General features: G+C 47.5%; 1 protein-coding gene across 2 annotated transcripts in view; it reads right to left on the reverse strand.

Annotated features, from left to right (window-relative positions):
- Nucleotides 1-1305: 1305 nt before the first annotated feature.
- LOC115091783 (oocyte zinc finger protein XlCOF6-like) overlaps nt 1306-20301 on the reverse strand; it is a 36480-nt gene continuing 17484 nt past the window's right edge. For both annotated transcript variants that reach the window (XM_029601993.1, XM_029601992.1), the window contains exons 2-4: nt 10952-11078; nt 4457-4564; nt 1306-3552 (exon numbers count right to left, since the gene is read on the reverse strand). In XM_029601993.1, the coding sequence (XP_029457853.1) occupies nt 1538-3552; nt 4457-4564; nt 10952-11078 (2250 nt within the window). In that variant the 3' untranslated portion in view covers nt 1306-1537. The remainder of the gene's footprint in view (nt 3553-4456; nt 4565-10951; nt 11079-20301) is intronic.

Here is a 20301-nt window from a genome sequence, read left to right on the forward strand (position 1 = left end):
ATGGACGCGCCCGCCCTGCCCACTCCCAGCATTATGCATTGACAGAGAGTGATGCTGATACTTCTTGGCCTTCACCTGATGCATGTCATGGGCTCTCCTACATAATGGAAAAAAAGAGACTAAATCCTTTGCTGTGTCTGAGTGAGAGAGGACAGATGACAGTCTATCCCCTGGTGGTGCTTCATGTCAAGGGAGCCCAATGGCTGCAATGCAGATACTGATGAGCTGAACTTAAGAACATAAGAAATTGCCATGCTGGGTCAGACCAAGGGTCCATCAAGCCCAGTATCCTGTTTCCAACAGAGGCCAAACCAGGCCACAAGAACCTGGCAATTACCCAAACACCAAGAAGATCCCATGCTACTGATGCAATAGCAGTGGCTATTCCCTAAGTAAACTTGATTAATAGCATCTCAAAATGCTTTCCCATGAGGTAAAGCTGGGATTTACACATTTTAGGGGGTCATAATCACACAGAGGGGACACCCTCAGAGATTGTGGTCGGCCTCCAAGCAAAGGACACATCTATCATGGGCTCCATGATGGACATGAACCCCCCATTGTTGAAGCTGTTATCCTTCTTCTCTAATGTGGGCATCGGACAAAAAATAATCAAAATGGCCCAATGACAAAAAGCCACAATTGGTGCAGCCTCAATGCACTGATGCCAATGCCCCATGTGATCTCCTAAAAATAAAAGAAAAACCAAGTAACAAATCTTACCGAATTGACTACACAGGGAAAATTATGACCATAGGTACCGTAAAACCCTGCTTTCTCAATAAGTAAGGTTCCCTTATAGCAGGAAAGACAAAAAAACATGACCTGAGGGTTCCTTGGAAAGGTGAGACTACCGGTGCACCCATCCAGTAGGGCATGCTCAACTTTCTAGATACAGTACTTTGAAATCAAATTTTGTATATGGTCTATGATCTGACCACATCTACTAGGTAAAAATCATGAGTCACCATTCAAACCTTTATTTATAGCTTAAATTTTTTAAACTTGAATTTTTCATTTTACAAGTAAAAATCACTTAACTTACAAAAGTCTTGGTTCTTCCAATAATAAATTGACTCATGATGATTGCAGATGTGGACAGATCAAAGACCATATACAATCTTTGAGTGAGTGTTAAGAGCATTCGTCTAGCAAGTCGGAGTTGTGGGTGTATATGGCTTTGGGTATAATATTAAGGGTTTTGTATAGGATACTAGAGGGGATAGGGAGCCAATGTAAATGGGATCTTCTTAGTGTTTGGATAATTGCCAGGTTCTTGTGGCCTGGTTTGGCCTCTGTTGGAAACAGGATGCTGGGCTTGATGGACCCTTGGTCTGACCCAGCATGGCAATTTCTTATGTTCCTTATGATAGTTACCTTACACTTTTTCACTAAAGTCTTCTACTTTGGATTTGTGGTGAATTAGAACATTTTGTTATAATCACGCATATTTATCTCACTGGGTTCATTCATTTTAGGTGTCATCTGATGTCAACCATGTATGAGGACTGCCATCCTGCTTGTCCCCAGAGAAATGCTATTCTCTCAGACCAGCATGTGTTTTCTGGTGTCTTTTGAGGTGTTCTTTACATTTGAATCTTTTATCACATTCAAGACACGAAAATGGTTTCTCATCATTGTGAAATTTCTGGTGCAATGTCAGGTGTGTCTGCCTATAGAAGCTTTTATTACATTCAGTGCATGAAAATGGTCTCTCACCAGTGTGTATTTTCTGGTGCAATGTCAGGTGTGCCTTCCGATAGAAGCATTTATTACATTCAGTGCATGAAAATGGTCTCTCACCAGTGTGTATTTTTTTATGTCTTGTCAGGCGTTCCTTACATTTGAATTTCTTATCACATTCAGTACATGAAAATGGTTGCTCACCAGTGTGGTTTTTCTGGTGTATTTCAAGCTGTGTCTTCCTAATAAAACTTTTACCACAATCAATACATAAAAATGGTCTTTCACCAGTGTGGATTTTCTGGTGTGTGCTGAGGTCTGTCTTACGCTTAAAGCGTTTCTCACACTCAAGACAAGAAAATAATCTTTCCTCAGTGTGGATTTTCTGGTGATTTGAGAGGTGCATCTTCTGACTAAAGCTTTTGCTACACTGAGAGCATGAAAATGGTCTCTCACCAGTGTGAGTTTTCTGGTGCATCAAGAGAGTTTGCCTCAGCCGAAAGCTTTTATTACACTCAGAACATGAAAATGGTCTCTCATCACTGTGGATTTTTTGGTGTACTCTGAGTTCTGTCTTACGCTTGAAGGTTTTCTCACATTCAAGACATGAAAATGGTCTTTCCCCACTGTGGATTTTCTGGTGTGCAATAAGTTGTGTCTTCCGAAAAAATCTTTTAATACACTCATTGCATGAAAATTTTTTCTCACCACTGTGAATTTGCCGGTGTGTTGTGAGGGATGCTTTTTGCTTGAAACATTTACTACACTCAGAACATGAAAATGATCTCTCTTCACTGTGAATTTTCTGGTGCATTACGAGTTCTGTCTTACGCTTGAAACTTTTCTCACAATCAGTACATGAAAATGGTCTCTCCGTAGTATGGATTTTCTGGTGAGATGTTAAACCTGATTTTTTAATGAAGCTTTTATCACAGTCAGTACACAAAAATGGTCTCTCATCATTGTGAATTTTCTGATGCTGTCTGAGATGTGACTTCTCCTTGAAGCTTTTGTTACATTCAGTACATGAAAATGGTCTTTCAGCAATGTGGATTTTCTGATGTTTTTTGAGGCTTTTTTTTTCATAGAAGCTTTTTCTACACTCAGTACATGAAAACTGTTCCTCACCACTAAGCAATTTCTGGTGCACCGAGGGCCTTTTCTTCAACCCAAAGCTGCTATTACACTGAATACATGAAAATGCACCATTATGGCTTTTCTTGTAGCTTGTGAGATGAGACTTTTGACTGAAACTTTTACTACACTCCATGCATGAATATGGTCTCTCCCCTGTGTGGGTTTTCTGGTGAAGTATTAGAGATGATTTTATATTGAAACTTTTTTCACATTCAGTACATGGAAATGGACTTTTATCTGTTTGGAATTTGTGATGTTGTTCCAGATCCCCCTTCTTATTAAACCCATTCCTTTGTTTAGAACTCGAAAACAACCTCCCTCCTATGTGTGTTTTCTCTCGTAGCTCTTCCTTCCGACTGATAGTTTTCCCATAGTCTGTACATGTAGATAGTTTCTCTTCACTGGGAGATTTCTGCTGCGATTCCAGAGTTACAGGATCTCTGCGCGATATCCCACTTGTATCACAGGCACATCCTTCTTCTGTTCTCTGGTTTCTCTGCTCTTCCCTTGTACCTGTGATATTACAGACACTTTCCTCACACACATTACAATTTCTGACTGAGTCTCCTGTTGAATGTTTTCGCTTCTTTTCTGAGATGCAATTTTTTTCCCAGCCAGCACATGGAGAAGTCTCCTCTCTCTCTTTTTCTGATAAAATCTTCTTTGCATCCAGATTCTCTGTGAGCTCCCAGTGATGTCTCTCTGGATTATTCTTTTTGGGATCCTCATTTTCTAGACAAAAAGTGAACAAAAACACATTATTCTGTTTGCTGGAGATGCCCCATAGACATGAAGGGCTCTGATGTAAGGGGAAGTCAGGGTGAGCAGGGAAGAAAGGATTTTCAATTAATGATGGAGAGAATTCCCCACTGGGAGATTCCTGACTCCAGCACCGAACCTCTGACCCTGGGACACGACCTAAGACAGTGACCAGGAGAGGCAGCTAAAGCACTTCCTGTTCCTGTACAGAGTAAAATAGTAACACACAGAGCTTTATACTGAGCAAGCCAAACTGTTAATTATGCACTCAAGAGACATTGGGGGGGGGGCTCCAATCTTCTATGTTCTGGGAGAACTCCCTGCAGTTTTCAGGTGTTCTTAGGGCTTTGGGGACTGGGTTTGGAAATGGACCTCCTATGTGACTGGATCATGAGATGAAGGCTCAAAGGTAATATGTGGAAATACTTCTGACCTGAGAGGGTGAGGGATGCCAGAAGAACCGACCAGCAGAGGTGGCGGAAATCAAACTAAAACAGACTTGAAGCAGGCATGGGACAGAGACAGTGGGTGGGATTTCTCCTTGGCTCCCTTATTTCATAAACAGAGCCAGTTCTGGTTTTATCTCACTGCACCACAAAAAGCAGGCAGGCACAGGCAGAAGAACACCAAGCACACAGTAATGTGGATCCAGTGGGTAAACTAATAGAAGGCAGTGGGAAGAGAAGACATGGAGCAGGAGGAGAAGGAAATGAGAAAAGACATTGCTGTTAAACTCAAAGGGAGAGAAGAAAGCCAACTTGAACAGATTGCTAGAAAGCTCCCAAGAAGAGGAGGCAAGGTCAGCCCATAGGAAATACTGGCAAGCTTGAAGTACATATTCAGATATAAATCAGGAGGAGGTGGCCCAAGGACTCACCTGAGCAGCTGCCTTTAACACTTCCCTCTGATCCCGGCTCCTCCCTGATGTACGGCTCTTCCCCTCGCTCAATGTGGGATATAATATCTGGGGTGACAGTCACAGAGCCTGTTCCAGGGATGAGAGAAGTGCATTATTACCCTGGGTGTGATTAACACAGATTCAGACTTAGAAATATCTGCAGTACAGAAATATTCACTGATCTGAATGACAATATTATTTGAACACTCGGTTAATGATGCACAGCTCAGAGGGCTTGTGTGTCTGGCAGAAATCATGTAAACCATCTTTATACCCCATGTGACATCCATTCTACCCTCACTATAACCCCCTTATACAGCCCCGTGTGACATCCATTCTACCCTCACTATAATCCCCTTATACAGCCCCGTGTGACATCCATTCTACCCTCACTATAATCCCCTTATACAGCCCCGTGTGACATCCATTCTACCCTCACTGTAACCCCCTGACACAGCCCCATGTGACATCCATTCTACCCTCACTATAACCCCTGACACAGCCCCATGTGACATCCATTCTACCCTCACTATAACCCCTGACACAGCCCCGTGTGACATCCATTCTACCCTCACTATAACCCCTGACACAGCCCCGTGTGACATCCATTCTACCCTCACTATAACCCCTGACACAGCCCCATGTGACATCCATTCTACCCTCACTGTAACCCCCTGACACAGCACAGTGTGACATCCATTCTACCCTCACTATAACCCCTGACACAGCCCCATGTGACATCCATTCTACCCTCACTGTAACCCCCTGACACAGCACAGTGTGACATCCATTCTACCCTCACTGTAACCCCTGACACAGCCCCTTGTGAAATCCATTCTACCCTCACTATAACCCCTGAAACAGCCCCGTGTGACATCCATTCTACCTTCACTATAACCTCTGACACAGCCCCATGTGACATCCATTCTACCCTCACTATAACCCCTGACACAGCCCCGTGTGACATCCATTCTACCCTCACTATAACCCCTGACACAGCCCTGTGTGACATCCATTCTACCCTCACTGTAACCCCGACACAGCCCCGTGTGACATCCATTCTACCCTCACTATAACCCCTGACAGAGCTCCATGTGACATCCATTCTACCCTCACTATAATCCCTGACACAGCCCAGTGTTGTTTTTTACCCCCTGGTCATGTTGCATCTGCTGCATGGTTACAGCTGACAGGAATCAACGTGATCCCTGCAGCCCTCGCTCACTTTCTCATGTTTTCACCAGGTGACACCAGGAGCCCTCACACTCAGAATTCACTGCAGACGAAGAGCAGCCAATTGGGGGCAGCCCCGATTGGAACTTTAAATCCCAGCACAGCTAGGCGCCGCGCACCGAGGGAGCACAACAAAGGGGCAGGCCCCTTTGTGCGCCCCTTCGTGCAGCCCCAAGTGCCTCCAGCAAAAGTTTCCAGCCAGTTCCTTAAAGGACTTCTCCATCTCCTCCAACTTTTCTCGGAAGACTTGCTCTATGGTAGATATCAAGGACTCCTCCTTCTCCAGCTGAATGGTGAGCTCCATGCGAACTATCCTACCCGCCCACCCCGCATTCTCCCAGAACTCACCAGTCAGCCTCCAGCACTCATCCAGCTCGCATCACCCTTCCTCCAACACCCATCCAGATCGCAGTCAACCTCCACCACTCATCCTGATCCAACCCAGTATCCCAGACTGATACAGAACTGCTACTCATCTCCCCAGATAACTTTTCCATCTCTAATCCTCCAACTATCCCAACTACTACACAGGTGAGAGATCTAGGAGTATTAATTGATAACCGGATGAACCTCAAAGCTTCCATCAACAGAACCACCAAGGACTGTTTCCACAAACTCCAAGTTCTAAAAAGAATTAGACCACTCTTCCACACTCAGGATTTCAGAACCATTCTACAAGCTATCATTTTTTCTAAGATCGATTACTGTAACTCTATCCTTCTGGGCCTTCCTTCCTCCTACACTAAACCCCTTCAGATGTTACAAAACGCTGCGGCAAGATTACTGACAAATTCCAGAAGGAGGGATCATATATCTCCAATCCTAAAAGATCTCCACTGGTTGCCTGTTCACTTTAGAATCCTCTACAAATCTCTTTCCATAATATACAAAACCATCCATCAACACACCCCACTCGACTTACAAGTCCCATTCCAAATTTATAACTCCTCCAGACCAACAAGAGACGCACTCAGAGGATCTCTTCAAGTGCCCCCAGCCAAAACTACCAGACACATTACCTTGAGAGATCGGGCCTTTTCAACAGCCGGCCCCCTTCTGTGGAACTCCATCCCACCGGACCTAAGACAGGAGCCCAGCCTCCCAACCTTCAGGAAGAGACTTAAGACCTGGCTATTTAAAAAAGCGTTCCCGGACACCGATTAATTCTATTCAGCCAGATCTACCACTTCCACATGTAAAAATGTTATTACTAATGTAAATACCTATACCTAATTCTCTCCCTTTTCTTCTCTTCTCCCAGTTCTATTACCTTGTTATTTGTAACTGCTTCCTTCTACACTAATAGGTTATTCAACTGTTCATTGTACACCCCTGTTATATGTAAACCGGCATGATGTGTTTGCAACATGAATGCCGGTATATAAAAATTTTAAATAAATAAATAAATAAAATCCTACAACTTCAACTTCTCTCATAAAACCCTCCTCCAATCCATACCCCAAACAAGCATCGACCAACGAAACTACTAACCACAAACGAAAGAAGACACTACAAAGATGGCGACACCTCCCAAAACACAACTTCAGAACAGACACAGACACCTAATAAACATCCCACTCATTAAAAATATCAATACCATACTATATCTCACTTTCCTCCTCATTAATGCTGAATCCTTAACCAAAAAATACATGTTATTATCTGACATACTACAAGAAAAAACCCCCGATTTCATTGCCATAACCGAAACCTGGTTCAAAAACACCGATCAAGTCATACTGAACCAACTAGACAACAATGCCTTTCGATACCTTTTCAATCCCTCGCAAATCCCGAAGGGGAGGTGGGCTACTCCTCCTCATAAAAAAACACCTCTCAATGAAAGTGATCCCACACAACCTCCCAAAACAATATGAAGTTGCTCTCTTCGACTCACAAACCCTGCAAATATGCCTAGTATACTGCCCACCCAAACTTCCAGATAATGACATCTCCCCACTCCTGGAATTCATAATAACAAACATCAACATGAAAAAACCTACGATCATTCTTAGCGACTTCAACCTCCATACGGATGCCAGCCCCAGATCACAAAACTGCCAAACCCTTCTAGATATGCTATCAAGTCTAAATTGCAACCTACAAGTGAACAACCCCACACATAAAGCCGGGCACACACTGGACCTGATCTTCACTAATGGCCATTTCTCAGATACTTCCATTTCATACAGCCCAGTCCCCTGGTCTGATCACTATCTCTTACAATGCAAGACACAAATGAACTCCAACAACTTGGCCAAATCTAACGAAACACAAAGTTTCTTCAAATAACGACCACCTTTCCAAACCAATCTTCTCCAACAAGAACTTGGAAATCAGCTAGCAAATCTAGACCTCTCAAACATAAACAACGCTATCCAATCCTGGTTTCAAATCACTGAAGACACAGCAAACAACATAAACCCAGAGAAATTCAAACGGCTAAAGAATAAGAGAGAACAACAGAACCCCTGGTTCAACCCCACACTAAGAAAAATGAAATCTGACTTCAGGAAACTTGAAAAAGAATGGCAAAAAAACAAACAACCCGTAACACAGCAGAGATACCGCACACAACTAGCCACCTACAAAAAAACAATACTAATCACTAAACGTGACTACTACGGTCAAAAAATAAAAAACTCCTCCAACAACTCCAAAACTCTGTTCAACATAGTAAACAACCTCATCTCCGAAAATATCAGCTCTAACGAACCCGTCACCAAAAATCTAAGCCAAGATCTAGCCATGTTCTTCAAGAACAAAATAACCAAAATAACTGATGCCTTCAACACCCCCTTGAACATAGAAAATCAAAGATCTACATGCAATATATCTCCATGGTTCAATTTCGAACCAATCTCTCCTATTGAAACAGAAAAAATGCTAAGAAAAATAAACCCGGCACGTCATGACATGGACACCATCCCCACCCGAGAACTAAAGGAAATCGCTCACTTCTTAGCCCCGATAGTCGCAGCAATTATCAATAAATCACTAGAGGAAGGCGAGCTCCGTCCCAAGCTAAAAATCGCATCAATCAAACCAATACTTAAGAAGAAAATCCTTGACCCAGAAGACCTGAATAATTACCGCCCAATATCAAACCTACCCCTCCTTGCTAAATTGACTGAAAAAGCGGTCCTGAAACAACTCAATGAACATCTTGACAACCACAAAATACTACATCCCACCCAACACGGCTTGACAACCACAAAATACTACATCCCACCCAACACAGCTCAGAAACCCTTCTGCTCAACCTCTCCAATGCCATACTAAGAGGATTCGATAACAAAATTGGCCACCTACTGATCCTCCTTGATCTCTCCGCAGCCTTCGACACAGTTGACCACAAGATGCTAATAGCTAGCTTAGAAACCATTGGGCTCGCTGGCAAAACTCTAGGCTGGTTCTCCTCTTTCCTAAATAACAGGTTTTACAAAGTCTCTGTCAACAACAAATCTTCCGAAGCCATCCCCCTTGAAACAGGAGTACCACAAGGGTCGGCTCTATCGGCCATACTCTTCAACATTTACCTACTACCCCTTTGCCAACTCCTATCAAGCCTAGGAATAACTTACTACATGTATGCTGATGACATTCAACTCCTCATTCCAATCACTTCCACCTTAGAAGACGCATTGTCGATTGCAGCCACACACCTCGATACAATTCGAAATATGCTAAACCACCTAAAACTATGCCTAAACATGAGCAAAACCGAATGCATTCTAATCAGAAGAAAAAACTCAGGATCATTAACCACACCACCCCTCCAAATTGACAACCTCTGCATACAACTCAAAGATAATGTAAAAGACCTTGGCTTTTGGATTGACAGCGAGTTAAACTACAAAAAACACATTGCAACTAAAACAAAAGAAGGCTTCCGTAAACTCCAAATACTCAAACATCTAAAACCATTGCTTTACTACCAAGAATTCAGAACAGTCCTACAAGCCCTCATCTTCACCAGCCTAGACTACTGCAACTCACTCTTAATAGGTCTACCTAAAACAACCTTAAAACCACTTCAGTTATTACAGAATGCCGCAGCCAGAGTCCTAACTGGTAAAAAGAGATCCGACCACATCACCCCCGTACTCAACAATCTACACTGGCTTCCGGTAGACAAAAGAATAGAATTCAAAGTTCTAACAATTCTACACAATGCAATTCATAAAGCCAACAACACAGCTTTGGACAATGTCATACACGTACGACCAGGTCAACAAGTAACCTACATCTTGAAGTGCCACCACTGCCGCTAGCCAAACTGTCCTCCACAAGAAATAGAGCAATTTAGACCTGAACAACTCACCTGTTTAAGACTACTTCTCTGATTCATCAGTCTTCTTTAATTCATGCATAACTCGGTTTTTGCATTTCAACAAGGTATATGTACCCTCACATCACAATTTAGACTGTCCCTCCAATTATTCAAGATATTTATTCACGCTTTAAACTTTCCTGATATTGATCTTCGTCCTGTTGACGAGTTATTATTATCATCAGTATTATTATTGTTTATGTAATATTCAAGTTGTATTTATATTTAAGTTAAACTGTATTTATACTTATATTTAAGTTGTATTTATAGTTATATTTATATGTGATATGTTAAGAAAATATATGTTAAGAAACACTGTTTAATGTAACGCCTTTATTGCGACAGTTAATGTTCTATGTAAACCGACCTGATTCGATACTTGTATTGAGAATGTCGGTATATAAAAATCCGAAATAAATAAATAAATAAATTTCCATTGCTGGCCCAAATCTATGGAACTCCTTACCACAACACCTGAGCTCACAAGAAAACCTTAAAACTTTCAAAAAAGAACTCAAAACATGGCTATTCAGCCAAACTCTCAAAGACGGCATAGGATAACACAACAGACCACACCTACTGCATCCCCTCTTCGGGTATGCAATATCGTTCCAATGACTATTTCATTAATTCACCGAAACCTCATCAATCTTCTCCCTCTAACAATTCTTCCCCAGACATAATTTGAGCACTGCTATATACCTTGTTATATGATTTATATCATTTGTTTGTTTTTATTTATTGTACTAAGTTATTGTTCAGTACCAGTTCCAGTTTCTGTTTACATGCTTTAGATGTAACAAGTTGTTGTAAATGTAAACCGGAGTGAAGGCATTTTTTGCTATACCTCGGTATATAAAAAACTCCTAAATAAATAAAATAAATAAACCTGTAAAATGATCCCTTACCCAGCGAGCTCAGGGTCTCATAATTCTCCTTCATCACCTCCTTGTACAGCTCCTTCTGCCCTTCTTCTAAACGCTGCCACTCCTCCTGGGAGAAATAGACGGCGATGTCCTTAAAGGTCACTGGCACCTGAAACACAAACCCTTCTGCATGAGGTCCATCAGGAGAGCTCCCAGCGCTGGGGCTCAGCAGAGCAGAAGCAGAGTTTTCCCTGTGTGTGTAAGTCCCGGACAGAGAACAGAGTTACTCTTCTGCTTTCTCACCCCCCAGACCCGGAGCAGGGAGACCCAGCAAAGTCTCCCCAAGCCCCTTTCTGACTGTTTTAGCCGCTATCCCACTAACTTCCCTGTTTAGATTCTCCAGGTCCAGTGACCAGAAAGCTACTCCAGGAGAAGCAAGGAAACAAGTGCTGGATCCCTGAGTAACAATTTCTCTCACAGAGAGCCCAAAGCCCAGCTCTGGTCTGGTGCTATTAAAGCCCAGTCTGCCTCTGCAGTGCCTGCAATCTCAAGTGCTGGATCTTTAGTAAAGGAAAATTAGTTTCTTACCTGATAATTTTCGTTCCTGTAGTACCAAGGATCAGTCCAGACTGCTGGGTTATGCCTCCCCTCCAGCAGATGGAGTCAGAGAGAAACTGAAAAGGCACCCCCTAGATATACCGGTGTGCCACCTGCGATCCTCCAGTATATTCGATATCAAAGCAAAAGGAAACCAACCCTCTGTAGCCCAACCACTGACTAGATCAAGTAACAACATTGCCCAACAAGACAACAAACTTGTCACCCTAAAACTGAACTAGAAATGAACTCAGAACAACTTACCGGTTCATCTGCAGCAACACTTGTAAGCACAACCTGAAGGCGTAAACTATTGCAAAAAGAACGACCCTATAGAGAAAACACGAGCGGACTCTCCGAAAGAAATAGACATGGGCGGGCGTCTGGACTGATCCTTGGTACTACAGGAACGAAAATTATCAGGTAAGAAACTAATTTTCCTTTCCTGTACGTACCAGGATCAGTCCAGACTGCTGGGATGTACCCAAGCCGCCTTAAAAGGGGTGGGACCCAGAGAGTCCCGCTCGAATCACGCTGCTCCCAAAGGACTCAGCCGACGGGCCACGAACATCCAAGCGATAATGCCTAGCAAACGTATGCAAGGATTTCCAAGTGGCCGCCCTGCAAATCTCCTGGCAAGACACCAATTGGCTTTCAGCCCACGAATCTGCCTGAGAACGCAGAGAATGAGCCTTCAGCCCGTCAGGTACCACCTTACCACAACCAATGTATGTGGACGCAATTGCGGACTTCAACCATCGAGCAATAGTCGCCTTGGAGGCCTGAAGGCCCTTCTTGGGGCCATTCCACAACACAAACAGGTGATCCGACCTCCGAAACTCATTAGTGACCTCCAAATATCTCAGGAGAATACGTCTGACATCCAATCGCCTCAAGTCCCGACTTTGAGAAGACTGGAGCTCCTCCTCCGAAAAGGAAGGTAATTCCACTGTCTGATTAACATGAAAAGACAATGCCTCCTTAGGCAAGAAGGAAGGAACTGTGCGCAACGACACACCAGACTCTGAAATACGCAAAAACGGTAGAGCCTGAAGCTCTGAAACACGATGCGCTGAGGAAATGGCCACCAGAAATATTGTCTTGAGAGTCAAATCCTTCAAGGAGGCCCGCTGAACAGGCTCAAAGGGGGCAGAGCAAAGACCACAGAGGACCAAGTTTAAGCTCCATGAAGGACAGGGAAATCTCACCAGGGGACGTAGGTTCCGAACTCCGCGCAAAAAACGAGCAACATCTGGATGACACGCCAGAGAGACACCGTCTACCTTGCCCCTCAGACAACCCAGAGCAGCCACGTGCACCCTAAGAGAACTGTAGGCTAGACCCTTCTTCAATCCAGCTTGTAAAAATGAAGGATATGCCCGATAGAAGCCCGTCGCGGTGAAACCTTCAAGCCAGCGCACCAGGAGTCAAAGACCTTCCACACTCTAGCATAAGTAAGAGTAGTCGAGGATCTGCGTGCCCGAAGCAGTGTAGTAATAACCGCTTCAGAATACCCCTTCTTCCTCAACTGCCGCCACTCATAAGCCAAGCTGCCAGACAAAAGCGATCCGCCCGATCGAAAAATACTGGACCCTGGTGAAGGAGATTCGGAAGGTGACCTAAACGCAGTGGCCCGTCCACCGCCATATTGACGAGATCCACGAACCATGGGCGCCTTGGCCACTCCGGAGCCACAAGAATCACTAGGCCCTGATGGGATTCTATGCGCCGTAACACCTTTCCCACTAGGGGCCACGGAGGGAACACATAAAGGAGAACGTGAAGAGGCCACTGAAGTACCAGGGCATCTACCCTTTCTGAGCCGTGCTCCCGCCTTCGGCTGAAGAAACGTGCCGCCTTGGCATTGAGTGGAGTTGCCATCAAGTCCAAGCATGGCACTCCCCAACGTTGAGTTATGAGGGACATCGCCTCAGCCGACAGCTCCCACTCCCCGGGATCTAGTTGCTGCCGACTGAGATAATCCGCCTGAACATTGTCCGCTCCTGCAATATGGGTGGCTGCGATGCGGTCTAAATGACGTTCCACCCAGGCCATTAACACGGACGCTTCGGTCGCTACCGGCTGACTCCTTGTGCCTCCTTGTTGGTTTATATATGCTACCGTGGTCGCGTTGTCCGAGAGAACTCTCACTGCCTGACCTCGTACCATCGGCAGTAGTTGACGCAAGGCCAGGCGAATTGCCCTGGTTTCCAGGCGATTGATGGGCCACGTGGCCTGGCGAGGAGACCACATCCCCTGCACCGCTCGGGACTGACACACAGCCCCCCCAGCCGTAGAGACTGGCATCCGTTGTTACGACTATCCAAGGCGGAGGTTCTAATCCACGCCCTGCAGGAGATGGTCCGGGACCAGCCACCAGTCGAGACTGGATCGGGCCGGCTCCAGCAATGGTAACGCCATGTCGTAATCCTCGGACCTGTGATCCCAACGAGAGAGAAGAGCTTTTTGTAAAGGCCGCATATGCGCAAAAGCCCACGGTACCCTCTCCAGAGTAGAAGCCATATGTCCAATGACTTGCAAATAATCCCAGGCCGTGGGTAACGGGAGATCCAAGAGGTTTCTCACCTGGGCCATTAGATTGGTCATCCGCTGATGTGGCAGAAACACCTTGCCCACCGAAGTGGCGAATCAGGCTCCCAAGAACTCCAATTGCTGGGTCGGTTTCAGCTGGCTTTTCTTGAAGTTGACTACCCAACCTAGCGTCTGCAGCTGTTCCACTACCAACCGAACCGCCCGCTTGCACAGTGCTTCCGACTTCGCGCGGATGAGCCAATCGTTGAGATAGGGATGCACCGGTATTCCCTGCTGGCGTAGCGACGCTGCGACAACCACCAAAACCTTGGTGAACACTCTTGGGGCCGTCGCCAACCCGAATGGAAGGGCACAAAACTGGAAATGGTTCCCCAACACCATGAACCTCAGGAATCTCTGATGATGCTCCCGGATTCTGATATGGAGATAAATCCAAAGAAGCCAAAAATTCTCCCTTGTGGATGGCAGCAATAACAGATCGCAGTGTCTCCATGCGAAAACGAGGAACGCGCAACGCCTTGTTGACCCACTTTAAATCCAAGATTAGTCTGAACGTGCCTTCCTTCTTGGGAACCACGAAGTAGATGGAATACCGGCCAGTTCGATGTTCGGGCCGGCGGAATGGGGACCACTGCCCTCAGCGTCGCAACCGGTCCAGCGTTGAGCAATAACCTGCTGCTTCTCCGGAGGACCGCATGGCAATGCCAGAAAAAGATCCTGGAGCGGACCAGCAAAATCCAACACATAACCATGACTTACCACATCGAGGACCCACTGATCCGAAGTTATCTTGACCCATTCCTCCCGAAACAGGGCCAACCGACCCCCGATGCGCGGAATGGAGGAATGGGTCTGCGCACCTTCATTGCACAGTTTTGTTGGGGGTAAAGGCCTGGGAAGACCCTGACCGCTGAGGCCGTCGGCCACGAAAGGAAGGAGTCCACGACTGCGCCCTCGATGCTTGCTGCCTCTGAGGAAGGGAAACACTCCTCTCCATACGGAAACGGCGTTGACTCCAGAACCGACCCCTGGAATTCCCGAAGGGCCGAGACTGCCGGGGTTTATCTTCAGGCAACTTATACACCTTGTTGTCCCCTAAGTCCTTGATAAGCTGATCCAGCTCGTCGCCGTACAACAATTTTCCCTTGAATGGAAAGGAACCCAGCCGTGATTTAGAGGAAGCATCCGCCGCCCAGCGACGGAGCCAAAGCAATCGCTTGGCGGACACTGCCGAAGACATGATGCGAGCCGAAGTCCGGAGCAAATCATATAGGGCATCCGCTGTGTAAGCGACTGCAGACTCAACGCAGTTGGCCTGTTCCGCCTCTCCCGGTGGAAGATCCTGAGCTGTTAACAGTTGCTGAATCCAGCGAAGAGTGGCCCTCTGCACCATACTGCTACAGGCCGCTGCCCAGACTCCCAACGCTGCCACCTCAAAAATGTGCTTCAATACGACCTCCAACTTTCGGTCCTGGAGATCCTTTAACGCTATCCCCCCTGTCACGGGGATGGTAGTATGCTTAATCACGGCCGTAACTGCCGAATCCACGGTGGGAGTTTTGAGAAGATCCAAAGACTCGGACGGCAGGGGGTACCAACTTGTCCATAGCCCTGCTAACACACAAGGAAGCTTCCGGAAGATCCCACTCCCTAGAGACAATTTGTCGCAGCTTAGGATGAAAAGGAAAAGTTGGCGGGGGGTCCCGAAGACCCGCCAGAGCTACATCCCCCGTGGAAGTATCAGCTTCCTGGTGTGGAACCGAGATATCCAGCTCCTTTAACACCTGCGGGATCAAGAAACGCAGCTCATCCATGCCAAACAAACGAAGAATCTGGGGATCATCCCCCTTCACAGCAGTTTGGCCTTCTGGATACGGCACGCCCCCGACAAATGTAAGCAGAAGCAATAGCGTCCTTCAGCCAGCGGGCTATAGTCGTTTTAGAAGCTTTGGACTCCTTCTTAGGGCCACTCCACAAAACGAAAAGATGATCAGACAAGCGAAAAGGATTAGTGACTTCCAAGTATCGTAATAACGCCCGAACATCCAACCTCTTAAGTTCCGAAGCCTCACTGCCATCCGCCGAAAATGCTGGTAGTTCTACAGTCTGATTCACATGAAAAGACGTAACCACCTTTGGCAAGAAGGAAGGGACAGTTCGAAGCGAAATTCCCGAGTCCGAAATGCGAAGGAAAGGTTTCCTGCATGACAACGCTTGGAGCTCTGAAATGCGCCTCGCAGAACAAATAGCCACCAAGAAAACTGTCTTGAGAGTGAGATCCTTGAGCGTAGCCCGCTTCAGCGGTTCAAATGGAGAAGTACAAAGGCCACGAAGAACCAAATTTAGACTCCAAGCGGGACAGATAGATCTCACCGGCGGACGCAAATGCTTGACCCCCTTCAAAAATCTGGCTACGTCGGGGTGCATGGCAATGGAAACGCCGTCAATTTTGCCGCGAAAACAGCCTAGGGCCGCCACCATGCATGCGAAGGGAATTATAGGATAAGCCCTTCTTAGGCCTCCTGCAGGAATTGCAGGACCTGAGACACTGTAGCTTGTCTCGGAGACATAGAGAATCCACGACACCAAGAGTCGAACACTTTCCATACACGCACATAGGTAACAGAGGTAGACGGCTTACGAGCTTGAAGAAGAGTGGTAATGACCAAAGCAGAATATCCCTTCTTCCTCAATTGACGCCTCTCAAAAGCCAAGCCGCTAGACAAAAGCGATCGGCCTGGTCGAAAAACACTGGACCCTGCCGCAATAGGCAAGGAAGGTGACCGAGATGCACGGGACCGTCCACCGCTAGATTGATCAGATCGGCAAACCACGGCCTCCTGGCCCACTCCGGCGCTACGAGGACGACCGGACCCACGTGGGATTCTATCCGACGCAACACTTTGCCTATCAGTGGCCACGGAGGGAACACGTACAGGAGAACATGTTCGGGCCATGGAAGAACCAATGCGTCCACGCCTTCCGACCCGTGCTCCCGTCTGCGGCTGAAGAAACGCGCTGCCTTTGCATTTAGGCGTGTCGCCATGAGGTCTACGCGGGGCGTTCCCCATCTTTGAACGATGAGTTTGAGTGCCTCTTGTGACAGTTCCCACTCCCCCAGATCCAACTGCTGCCGGCTGAGATAGTCTGCCTGGATGTTGTCGACGCCGGCAATGTGTGAGGCCGCTAATCGAGACAGATGCGCCTCCGCCCAATCCATTAACTTGCTCGCCTCGGACGCAACCAAGTAACTCCTGGTTCCTCCTTGGCGATTTATATATGCCACCGTCGCTGCATTGTCTGACAGGACTCGGACTGCTTGATGTCGGATCAGAGGAAGAAACCACCGCAGCGCCAAACGGACTGCCCTTGTCTCCAGACGGTTGATGGACCATTTGGACTGCGAAGCCGTCCAACGCCCCTGTGCGGATTGAGATTGGCAGACCGCCCCCCAACCCGACAGGCTGGTGTCCGTTGTGACGATGATCCATTTCGGAGGCTCCAAATCGACTCCCTGGAGCAAATGGGTCGGCTGCAACCACCATTGCAGACTGGCCCTTGCCAGGTCTAGAAGTGGTAACGGCACCCGGAATTCTTCCGACTTGGGGTCCCATCAAGATAATAGCGCTCTCTGTAATGGTTGCATATGCGCAAAAGCCCAAGGCACCAACTCTAGGGTGGACGCCATATATCCAAGAACCTGTAAATAATCCCATACCACCGGCAGCGACAGAGCTAGAAGACGACGAACGTGCACCATCAGTCGCTCCATTCGCGCCTGCGGCAGGGAAACCTTGCTCCACTCTGTATTGAACAAGGCCCCCAGAAACTCTAGGGTCTGACAGGGTATCAGCTGGCTCTTGGAGTATTTGACGACCCAACTTGGGGAGCTCAGACGGGAAATGACTGTGCGTAATGCCTCCTCGCAAAGCCGTCTTGATTTTGCCCGAATGAGCCAGTCGTCCAAGTAAGGATGGACGAGCACTCCTTCTCTTCGGAGACTTGCGGCGACAACTACCATTACTTTGGTGAAGACCCTCGGGGCTGTTGCGAGACCAAAGGGGAGAGCACAAAACTGGTAATGGGCTCCCAGGACCATGAACCTTAGGAACCTCTGATGACATTCCTGTATCCCGATGTGCAGGTAAGCCTCCGTGAGATCCAAAGAAGCCAGAAATTTGCCTTTGTGGACCGCCGCAATGACGGAACGGAGAGTCTCATTCGGAAGCGTGGGATTCTTAAAGCTCTGTTGACCTGTTTCAGATCGAGGATGGGACGGAAGGTTCCTTCCTTCTTTGGGACGATGAAATAGATGGAGTAGCGACCCGTGTCTTGCTCGGCCACAGGTACGGGAACTATAGCCCCCAGAGCCTTTAACCGCGCTAGCGTTTGCGAAATAGCCTCTTGATTTTCTCGCGACACGCAGGGGGAGGCTAGGAAAAAATCGCGCAGGGGTCGTGCAAAATCCAAGGCGTAGCCGCGGTTTATAATGTCGAGGACCCACTGGTCTGAGGTTATTCTGGCCCATTCCTCCCAAAAGTGAAATAAATAACCCCCCACTTCCGGAACGGAGGGATGGACCAGCGCCCCCTCATTGTGGCGTCTTATTATTGGTGAAGGCATGGCTTGCCCCCGTGCGCGATTGCCGCCGGCCACGAAAGGAAAGAGACCATCCTTGAGAGCGTGCTGGCGGTTGCCACGGTGCAAATGAGGAGGAACCTCTCCCGGAGCGATACTGGCGCTGTCCGCGAAAACGACCACGAAAGGATCCCGAAGAATGAAATGATTTTGGCCTGTCTTCCAGCAATTTGAAGACCTTGTTCTCTCCCAAGGACTTAATTAGCTGCTCCAACTCATCCCCAAATAACAACTTACTCCGAAAAGTGAAGGAACCAAGTTGCGCTTTGGAGGATGAGTCCACCGCCCAATGGCGTAGCCAGAGGAGTCGCCGCGAGGAGACTGCTGATGCCATGGAACGGGCTGAAGTACGGAGAAGATCATACAGGGCGTCCGCCACATAGGCCACCTCAGATTCCATTCGGTTCGCCTGCTCTGTTTCCTCTGGAGGCAAATCTTGAGACGTTAACATTTGCTGCACCCAGCGGAGGGTAGCCCTTTGTACCATGCAACTACAAACTGCCGCTCGCACCCCTAGGGCTGACACTTCAAAGATTTGCTTCAGCAACACTTCCAATTTTCTATCTTGGGGATCCTTAAGGGCCGTGTCACCTGTAACTGGGATTGTGGTATGCTTAGTGATGGCCGTGACCGCCGAATCTACCTTAGGCACCTTAAGCAATTCCAAAGCCTCAAGAGGGAGCGGGTAAAGCTTATCCATAGCTCGACCAACTCTCAAGGTAGCCTCCGGAGCATCCCATTCCCGGGACACGATCTGGGAAAGTTTGTTATGATAAGGAAATGCATGGGACGGTGCGCGGAGCCCCGTCAACTCCAAGTCGCCTGGTAAAGAATTTGAATCAATCTGTGGGACTGGGATCCCCAGTTCTTGAAGGACATGCGAGATTAAGGGGTCCAACTCCTCCTTATGGAATAATCTGAGGACGAGCGGATCATCGCCCTCTACGAGATCCGCGCTCCCCATGTCTGCCCCTGAATCAGGAGTAGGGGGATCTTGAGGGGCAGGATCCACCGGATTATGCTGCGGGGGCTTAGGAGCCGGGGGAGGAGCAGAATTTCCTAAACCCAGTCCCTCAGGACTTATAGAAATCTTTCCCCGCTTATTGGGAGCCGAAGACCCCTGCTCCCAATCTGCTTCTGCCTCCAGGTAAGCTTTGTGCAGCAAAAGCACAAATTGAGAAGAGAAGGGGTGTGGCCTCTTCCAAGTATCCCCCTTAGCATGCCCAGAAGAATCGCGGCCCCTGGGAGGACTTAACTCCGGTGGGGAGAGGGGTTCATCATCCTCTTCCTCCTCTGACAGATCCGCCTCACGATCGGGTCGAATTAAAATGGCCGCCGCGCGATCCAAAATGGCCGCCGCCTCTGCACTCGGGAACACTCCCGCGATGCCACCCAAGTAGATCAGCCGCGAAGGGAGTGACTTCTCAGTCGGGGCTGCTCTCCGCGAAGGCCCCTCATCCCCGGGAATGCACCGGGAACAGAGGCCTTCGCGCGAGAGCCGGAGCCCCGACTCCCCGCACGCGACACAAACGAGTCCCCTGGGCATTGCCCTGAAGCGAAATGAGCGCGAAATAGGGACGGGTGGCAGGCCACCCCCTCCGGAG

Source organism: Rhinatrema bivittatum, chromosome 5 (assembly GCF_901001135.1).
Source record: "Rhinatrema bivittatum chromosome 5, aRhiBiv1.1, whole genome shotgun sequence".
NCBI lineage: Eukaryota > Metazoa > Chordata > Amphibia > Gymnophiona > Rhinatrematidae > Rhinatrema > Rhinatrema bivittatum.